Here is a 10000-nt window from a genome sequence, read left to right as displayed (position 1 = left end):
TGGGATAATTCAATTTAAATCGTTTTTATTTGTTTAGCGCTTTTAATATGTACATTGTTTTATAGCAGCTTTACAAAGATAATGTGATAAGAAAGAATGAATAAGACTGTTCTTTATAAGTCTAAGTTTATAAGTGTAAGTTTCTGATCAGCAGGTAGGGGGTGCAATGCCCAGCACCACCAAACTGCTGCTGTTGGGACCTTAAGCATGGCCCCTAATGCTTTCTGTCCCAGTAAGGTTGTATCAACTTTCTAAGCTTAAAAAAGCAAAAAAAAAAAACGGTGCTGTAATACATGTAGCAAATAAACCCTTTTGCTTCTACGTAACAGTTCACAGCATTCGATTGGATCAACGTGGATTCTCAGAAAGCATTGCCACCACAAACTCCACCTCCAACACTCACCTTCCAGTGCTCTCATTCTCCTAGATAATGACTGTGCTCAAGTTGGGAGGTTCAAACCCTGGTATTGCCAAGCTACTACTTTTGGGGCCCTTGAGTAAAGCCCTTAAACATCTGTGCTCCTGAGGTGATGTATCAAGGCTGATTCTGTGTTTAGAACCCAGCTTCCTAACATCATTTGGATATGCGAAGTAAGAATTTGTCAGGATCTTTAGGGCGCATTTCTGGTTTTGTCGCACGCACTTACGGTTTTGCGACGTGCGTTTCCAGGTCGGCGGCCATCTTGCCGTTTTTTTTTTCGCACCTCCCAGTATATAAGGACATGTAGACTTTAGCTTGCAGCCAGATTATTTTACCGGCTACCTAGCCCCCGAGATTATTCTTGCCACCCTGCCTGCTCTGATTCCTGTTCCTGATCCTGTTCCTGATCTTGATTCTGATCCTGATTCTGTTCCTGATCCTGTTTTGCTCTGGTTTGGACTCTGGACTGTTTTTCAGATTTAGTTTTTGCTCTGCTTATGTTCCTCTGTTTGCCACCTCTCTAAATCTTGGACTGTTTTTGGTTTTTGTTTTGTCTCTGCCTGCATTGCCCTGTTTGCCTGTGTTTAGATCCTGGATTTTTTTGGATTTAGTTTTTGCCTTTGCTCCATTGCTCTGCTTGCTACCTTTTATATTGAAGCCTGTTTCTCTCAATATCCCGGTGGCATCCTGCCTTTTGGACCTCCTCCACTCAACAAGTCACACCCACGTGACTCTGACAGAATAATCTGGCCTTGCATCGTGTCCCGTGACTCCACTGACAGAATATAACAGTGCTGCGTTGCAAATGTCCTGGAGTCGGACTCCAGTGGACCAGGCCGTAGAGGCCGCCACACACCGATTGGAGTGAGACTTGACCCCAAAAGGAGTGGGGAGACCAAAGGATCCATATAAAGATTAAATAGCATCCACAGTCCACCCACTGAGAGTCTGCTTGTTGGCAGGAAACCCTTTTTTATGGAGGCCAAAGCAGACAAACAGCTGCTCTGACTTTCTCCACGGACTAATCCTGTGGACGTACATGTCCAGTGCTCGCGCTGGACACAGTCGGTTTTCTTTGCCTACAGCGGTATAATGCCTACAGCACAACACGTAGTAGGGGAGCCGTAGGCACCTTAGGTACATGCCATGGTTTGGGATAAAGGAAAGCACTGGCCATGCAAAGGGTAAACTCCAGGAGAGATGGGGCCATGGAAAGAGTCTGTAGGTCCCCAACCCTCCTCAGAAAGGATATAGCCAGAAGGAAAGAAGTGTTGATAGACCGATACCTAAAGGTCACCTCAGCCAATGGCTCAAAAGGGGGTCAGACAGAACTGCCAGCACAATGGCCAAGTCCTACAGTCCTCGGCATGTAGACAGCCCTCAATGAGAGCAGTTTCCCCTGGGACCACAGGAGGATCTGCCGTGCCAGCCTGTATAGGGGCGAGATTGTAGACTCCTCTGTTGGTTGATGTAAGAGACCACTGATGTTTTGTCCGTATGGACCAGTTTATGGTAAGCCCTCAGGTCTGGGAGAAATGCTTTAGAGCCAGAAACAAGGCTGGCATCTCCGGGCAGTTTATGTGCCACATGAGATAGAGCCTGTTCCATTGACTTAAGACGGAGTGGCCACTCATGACTGCTCCCCACCCCGTTAGGGATGCATCCGTCGTTAGCATTACGCGATTACAAGGAGCTCCCAGGACGGGGCCTTGAGACAGGAATGCAGGTTCTTTCCACATATCTAAGTTTTGAAGGGTTCGCTTTTGGGAGAACCCTCTGTCTCATGTGCAGAAGGCCAAGAGAAATCATACTGGACGCTGCTGTAATGAGTCCCAGCAGCCTCTGGAACTGCTTCACAGTGAGTGACTCAGTGAGTCTCTTGACTGACGTGAGGATAGCTTTAATCCAAGCGGGAGACAACTGTGCCCACATAACAGTCAAGTCCCACACCACGCCTAAGGAGCTGGACCTCTTTACTGGAGAAAGCAGACTCTTCTTGATGTTTAGTCTTAACCCCAGCTCCTTCATACACGCTAATATCAACCAATCACAGTTCAGAATGCGGATTATCCGAGCGGGTAAAATCAATAAATTTTGTGAAGGTGCGGGGTGAGAGCGCAAGGCCGAATGGGAGGCCGCAATATTGGTAATCAAACCTAAGGAACCTCCTCTGAGCAGGAAGGATTGATATGGGGAAGTTTAGATCTTTTAGGACAAACCAGTCATCAGACCTGATCTGAGACACGACCTGCTTGAGAGTGAGCATCCTGAACCTGTGGATTCCCACGAATTTTAAGATTATCCACAACTTGTTGTTAGTTAGGTTCCAAATGAGAACCCACGAATTTCCCAACGAGAGTTCCGAACCACAAATTATGGAGGGTCCACTGTAGGGTGTTGTGTCCGATACTGGATCAAGGAGCGTAGAGTTGCGGATAATCTTAAAATTCGTGGGAATCCACAGCAGGACGAATGTTCAAGAACGTTAGGATTAACTTTTTAAAATGCTTTTACTACCAAATGTACTAACACCCCTAATATCGATCGATTGATTTACTCTAAGCTATTTAAACTAATTTAAACATAAAACATCAACGGAAGAAGTCCAAATTTGCGGAATCTAGAAACATAATAAGTCGCAGATTTATGTGAAAAATGTTTTCAAACAACAAATGTTTTCCAATTTTTATGTGAAAAGCTGCTGTAGTGCAAGTGATAATGCAGATTCAGTAGCTAACATTAAAAGCTTATCGAGGAAAAAAATGGGGAAGAAAGTAAGAATTTGGTACAGGACAGTAATGATTGTGATGATGAGGATGATGGTCAGTCTGCTCATCACTTACAGCTGCAGTGAGAGGAAAAGCTCGATCCCGCCACCAGTACGACTCTCCCATGCACAGACGTGTGCAGGCCAGCGGTCATGTAGTGCATTATTACGGTAAAGGGACCAGGGGAGGTGACTATGACATACACCATCACCTCTGGCTGAGAAAAAAACAGGGTTAGAGCTCAGAAGCATCATCATTAAAGTATTACAGAAGGTAAGAAAGCTGCAAGGTCCCAAAGAACTGCTCGGCTGAAGATTCAAAGAAATTGGAGCGCAACACAAAGTAAGGGATTCGTTTCTTAAAGAATAAATACAATAAAACGATTGACATATACATGAAAAATACTCTTCATGAATAAATAGAAAAACAAACAAATTCATGTTGGAAAAGAAGGGATAATGGATGAGAGGAAAAAAAGAGAGGAAGGAATTTGTACTGTAAGAGACAGATAGAGAACAAAAGATAGAGGCAGAAGGAAAGGCAGGAATTGTAAAAAAAAAAAAAAGATTTAAGGATTGAAAGGATGAAAGGAAAAAGGGGGGAGGAATACAGTTGAAAAAAAAATTACAAAAAAACAAAACAAAGGAGAAATGGTAGAAGGATGGGAAGAGAGCATGAGAGAGAAAGAAAGAAAGAAAGAAAGAAAGAAAGAAAGAAAGAAAGAAAGAAAGAAAGAAAGAAAGAAAGAAAGAAAGAAAGAAAGAAAGAAAGAAAGAAAGAAAGAAAGAAAAAGAAAGATGGAAAGTAAGGACTAAAAAAGATGTAAAGATAAAGGGATAGAGAACTAAAAGAATAAATAAAAACAAGAATTAACAATTAAATAAACAAAAAAAAAAACTGGAACAGTGAGATGAGCATAAAGCATGGGAGGATGGATGAAAATGAGAGAAATGTGAGAGAAAAGAAAGAATTCTAGAAAAGAAAGTGAAAATAGAGGAGAGAAAGGTGGGAAAAAAAACAGGGTTGAATTTGATTATATAATATACAGTATCTTACAATAGTCAGTGCACCCCTCACATTTTAGCAACAATTTTAGTATCTTATCAAGGGACAATACTGTAGAAATTAAACTTGGATATATTTGAGTAGTTAATGTTCAGATTTTATAGCAGTACAGATTTACTGTCCTCCAAAAGTAACTCAACATACAGCCATTATTGTCTAAATAACTGGCAACAAAAGTGAGTACACTCTCAGTGATAACAGCTGTACGTCGTGTAACCGTGCAAAACCACACGTCCTATTCATCATGTTTATGTTTTTGTCTGCTTGACAGGACCATACAAATTTGTGTATCTTGTAATAAAGCAGTTAAATGTTAATGCTTTGAGTCCAATTCTCTCATACTGACCACTGGATGTTCAACATGGTACCTCATGGTAAAAACTCTCTGAGGATTTGAGTATTACCATTGTTGCTCTCCACAAAGATGCTGAGGCTATAAGATGATCAGTAACACCCTGAAACTGAGTTACAGTACAGCGTTCAGGGTCTTACAGAGGTTTTCCAAGACGGCTTCCACTCAGAACAGACCTCACAAGGGTCCATCAGGTGCAGAAGCTGCTTCAAAAACAGATGCATGAGTGCTGCAGCATCGCTTTAGAGGTTTAAATGGTCATCCTCCGAGAAGGAGCCTCTTCTAAAGCTGGCTCACAAGAAAGTCTGCAAACAATTTGCTGATGACTGAAGTCCAAGAGCATGAATTACTGGAATCATGTCCTGTGGTCTGATGAGACTAAGATAAACTTGTTTGGCTCAGATGGTGTCCAGCATGTGTGGTGACACCCTGGTGTAGAGAACCAAGAAAATTGTGTCATGCCTACAGTCAAGCATGGTGGTGGTAGTATCATGGCCTGGGGCTGCATTAATTAGTACTGGAGAGCTGCAGTTCATTGAGGGAAACATGGATCCCAACATGTACTGTGACATTCTGAAGCAGAACGTGATGCTGATTCCTTTTAGAAACTGAGATAAATAGCAGTTTTCCAACATAATAATGACCCCAAACAAACCACCAAGATGACAACTGCAATGCTGAGAAAGGTGAAGGTGATGGAGTGGCCAAGTATGGTGGAGAAGCACCACATGTCCAACATCCAGCAGCTCCGTGATGTTAATTATGGAGGAGTGGAAGAGGGTCCCAGTAACAACCTGTGCAGCTCTGAGGAATTTCATGCCCAGGAGGATTAAGGCAGTGCTAAATAACAATGGTGCTCACACTGAATATTGACACTTTGGACACAGTCACATGCTCACTTAGGGTTGTACGGCTGTATATTGAGTTATTTTTAGAAGACTCTTAAATATATCTGTTTCATTTCTATAATATTGTCCCTTGAGAAGATTTACTAAAACTGAAATGTGAGCGCTACGTGAGCTAATCATGATTTTCTTCTATCTATGCACGTCCCAACACATTTGCCAATATAGTGTATACCTGAATGACTCAAATGGAATGGCATCAAGTGTAACAGCTACCTGTGCACGTGAGAGCATAGCGTAACCTCTCCAGCTGAATTGCGGGAACTCGTTCGGGTCGTAGCCGAAGCGTACGGGGCGGGCGTTGGGTGTGATGCCGTTCTCCGCCTCGAACTTTAGATGATGGAGGTCAGGGATGTAGAAATTGGGCTCTGGCCTGGGACACACACAAACACAGGGTAGTGAGTGTGTTTCATCAGAAAGAAACTGAGTCATGCTTAAACAGCACAACAGTGACAGAAATAGCAGCCGAGTGCAAAAAAATTCATAAATCAAAAACATCTCACTTCGGAGATGAATACTTGGTGTGCTGAATGTATGAGTGTGTACAAGTGTGTGTGTGCTGATTATTCTGTTGCCTGTACTATGTATCTGATTGCGTTTGTGGGAAAAAATGCTAAGGCAAAGGAAAAGCTCAGTGCTTACTCAGAACACGTTCGACCCCGCATGTGTTTCCTGCACTGGCACTGACCACTCAGCTGGTCACAGCCACGCCCTGTAGCCCCACCCACATCACACTGGCAGCCTGTTAGAGAGAGAAGATTAGACAGGATGTTGCTCAAACAGCACACACACACTCACGAATGCCTCTGAACATAGACGCACCCTGAACAAACACACAGATAACGCCGTGTTCAGGAGAAAAGATTTTTAAGAAATTGTTAATCCATTAAAAAAGACATTAAAAAGTACAACCCCAATTCCGAAAAATTAGCAAAATGTAAATTTAAACAGAATGCAATGATTTGAAAATCTCATAAATTCATATTCTATTCACAATAAAACCACAAAAAAAAACATATCAAATCTTTAGACTGGGAATATATACAATTTTAAGGAAAAAATAAGGTATATTAGAATTAGATGGCTGTAAAAGGTCTCAAAGTTGGGACAGGGCCATGTTTACCACTGTGCAGCATCACGGCTTCTGTCCGTATACATCTGGGAACTGAGGAGACCAGTTGCTAAAGTTTTGGGAGAGGAATGTTGTCCCAAATGTGTCTTATATAGAATTTTTGCCCCTCAACAGTTCTGGGTGTCCTTTGTTGTATTTTTTGTTTCATGATGCACCAATTGTTTTTAAATAGTGAAAGGTCTAGACTGCAAGCAGACATTTCAGCACCCGGACTCGTCTACTATGAAATTATGATATTTCAATAGATGCAGTAAGCAATTAGTATTGTCTTGCTCAAATATTTAAGGTCTTCCCTGAAAAAGACATTGGATGGAGTCTTTCCAAAAGTGCAAACTGCCTATTCCACAGGTACTACTGCACCCCATACCATTAGAAATGTGGCTTTTTTTTTTAACTAAGTGCTGATAACAAGCTAGATGGTCCCTCTCCTCTTCAGTCTGAAGGACAAGGTGTCCATGGTTTCCAAAAATAAATAAAATTGGTTTGTTAAGGAACATTATTCTGAAATTGTTCCACAGTTTGTAGACACAGTCTTTCACAGATTGGTCAAGTTCTGCCCATCTTTACTTCTGAGAGACTCTGCCTCTCTAAGATACACTATTTATACTCAATAATTCTTACTGACCTTTTGGCAATTAACCTAATTAATTACAAAATGTGTTTAATTGTAAGAACACTCACTTTTTCCAGAAGTTTTTCCCACATTTTTTGAGTCGTGTTGCAGCCATCAAATTCAAAATTACCTTTTTGTTTCTTAAAATTGAATTGTCTGTCTGTATGTATGCAGTCAGCCTTATATAATAAGTGGATTTTAGAAACCTTGCTAAGTAAATTGTATAGTAAAACTGCATCACTTTAATAAAACCCAACACCTGCAGTCACACTGTAGACACTGCACTAAGCTTAGTCATGGTTTCATACAGGTCTCTGTGGAACAAACCTGGCAACCCTGAACTGAATATTATAGTTTGCCCTCAGGCTGGTGATTGTAGTCACTCGTTTGACACAACAGAGTACAGTTTTTTCTTTCACAAACACAAAACTCTAGAAATAGATCTCTTTGGATGTAAAATATTGACCAGCAGGTAACGGCAAAGTCAAATTCGTATTACAGAGGACAGTAAAGTTCACTTCAGGTCAATCATTTGCAATAACACATTCTTTAATATATAACATGAAGTACAGCCAAGTGTACCTTTGTGTCAGGAGCATAAACATGCACGCACACACACACACACACACACACACACACACACACACACACACACACACACACACACGCGCACAATCTTTCTCTCTCTCTCTCTCTCTCTCTCTCTCTCTCTCTCTCTCTCACGAAGTGAGAAAAAAATGAAGGGTGTGTATGTTTTCCTGGCTTTATGAATCATTACTGATTACTGCCTTCCACTCCATTCACTCACCCTGGCAGCCAAAATAGTTCTTCTTCTGCAGCAGGAAGTAGCCGTCGTCGCACGTATCACAGGCGGGGCTGCAAACGTTGGGCTTGCAGGAACACTCGCCGCTTTCCTGAAACACACACACACACACACACACACACACACACACTTTCTCTATCTCTAAATCAATCCTTATATATATTTTTAATCCTTACTTTGTGTATATTTATACATTATTAACGGTGTTATACGTTCAATAAACTGAATTGAACTGAATTATATGCAGGTTAGACAAGAATTTCATTCAAAATGCATTTCAAATTTAATTAACTAATTTAAACTCTTTTTAGTCTCTTGGGGGTTTTTTTTTTGTTTCTTTTTCAGTCAGGTATTTATTTTATACATCTGGAATAATAAGTGCTTTTAGAACCTTAATAAAATAATTGATTAGATCACCATCTAATATTGATACAGCATTTATTTTTTTTGCCAATTATTATATTTATGTAGATCTGGCAACTCTTTTAACTATTAAAACTATAAATTTCACTCACCTCATGGCATTCACCCACACCACTCAGAGTTCCTTTATCATCACATATGCACTCTAAAAAAAGAAAAAAAAAAAAACATTTGCACCGAGCCGTTTAAAGAGCAGGATGTTGTACAGGATGCATTAGAGTTACATACATCATACATATATACATCAGACCCCTAAATATTCCCAAATTAATTGCAAGGAAAGTATATTGATATAAATATTTGAGATCACTTTTAACAATACAAGTGTTTCATCGTTTTTTCAGGTAATCAGGCCCTTTCTGGATTACAAGCTGTTGATCCGGAAATCGCTCAGGTTTTTTTCTCGTATTTCTGCAAATCACAAAAGCAATCAGCAATTATTTACAACACAATTAAGCTTCTATTTTGCCAAAACCTGTAAACAGATTGCCTTTTTTTTTAAATAGCTAGCTCCTGATAAATTCAATGCTAATATTTATATCCTAAACATTAGATACACTGATATGATGAACAGATGTTCGGTGTCACCCATGTGGAGACGGGTTCCCTTTTGAGTCTCAGGAAGTTTCTTCTTGCCAATGTTAAAACAGCGATGAGACATACTTTGCAATTTGTTGGCTAAAAGTTCAAAATAACAATAAAAACTAGCTTGCTAGCAAACTTAGCCACTTTTTTTTGCCTATTCCACAACACTGTAATTAACTCTAAGGCTAAATAGCTTCGATGAGCAACTTCTGGCCATATACTTTAATCACTATATTATTATTATATATTAAATAAACAATATAATAGTTAGCCAAAGTATTAGTGAACATGGGCAGGTCTACTAATATCAGATTCTAATATCCTATTGCTTGTGAGGAAACACAAGCTAAGCTAGTTGTGATGAGTACTGAGTTTCTATAACCAGTAACGATGTGATCGTTATTAACTGTATTTTTATTTTGCTTTAAAGGACATGAGTAGGTGTGATGTGTGGTGATTTCTTGTTTTTTAGGTGCTAACATATGCTACATTTTTGGCTTAATTATCCTATGTTTTATCCTTATAAAATATATATTATATATTAGGAAAATATAACGTTTAAGCAAATGTAATACAAATTATTATTGGACAATCAGTCAATTCTATAGTGCTGGTCAAAGAAAAAAAAAAGAATAAATAAATAAATAAATAATGGGAATCAATACTGAGGCGCAGAAAGCAGCAGATGATCACGGAAAGAAAGGAGGAATACGGCAGAAAGGGAAAGGTGGGGTTGGATGAATGGACCCTGATTACCTGCACTGGCTGTCTATTCAAAACAAAAAGGAATAAATGCTCCATGTTGCACAAAGAAAGAATACGCAAGGAGAAAACAAGATGGTGGTTTATGGCCATCTACAGTTTAGGCTGATATTCAGCCATTTAAAGCTGATTTAAAATACTGTAAAAATAT

General features: G+C 40.0%; 1 protein-coding gene across 4 annotated transcripts in view; it reads right to left on the bottom strand.

Moving 5' to 3' along the window:
• Positions 1-10000, bottom strand: part of LOC310726750 (laminin subunit alpha-3) — a 132362-nt gene that overhangs the window by 62418 nt on the left and 59944 nt on the right. For 2 of the 4 annotated variants that reach the window (XM_083542555.1, XM_083542557.1), the window contains exons 20-24: positions 8595-8647; positions 8065-8170; positions 6154-6253; positions 5728-5884; positions 3265-3406 (exon numbers count right to left, since the gene is read on the bottom strand). In XM_083542555.1, the coding sequence (XP_083398681.1) occupies positions 3265-3406; positions 5728-5884; positions 6154-6253; positions 8065-8170; positions 8595-8647 (558 nt within the window). The remainder of the gene's footprint in view (positions 1-3264; positions 3407-5727; positions 5885-6153; positions 6254-8064; positions 8171-8594; positions 8648-10000) is intronic. The other 2 variants (XM_083542556.1, XM_083542558.1) reach the window with 1 other exon arrangement.

Source organism: Silurus aristotelis (assembly GCF_946808225.1).
Source record: "Silurus aristotelis genome assembly, chromosome: 5".
In the NCBI taxonomy this organism is placed as follows: Eukaryota; Metazoa; Chordata; class Actinopteri; order Siluriformes; family Siluridae; genus Silurus; species Silurus aristotelis.
Note: the sequence above shows the minus strand (reverse complement) of the source record. Positions and strands in the feature narration are given on the sequence as shown.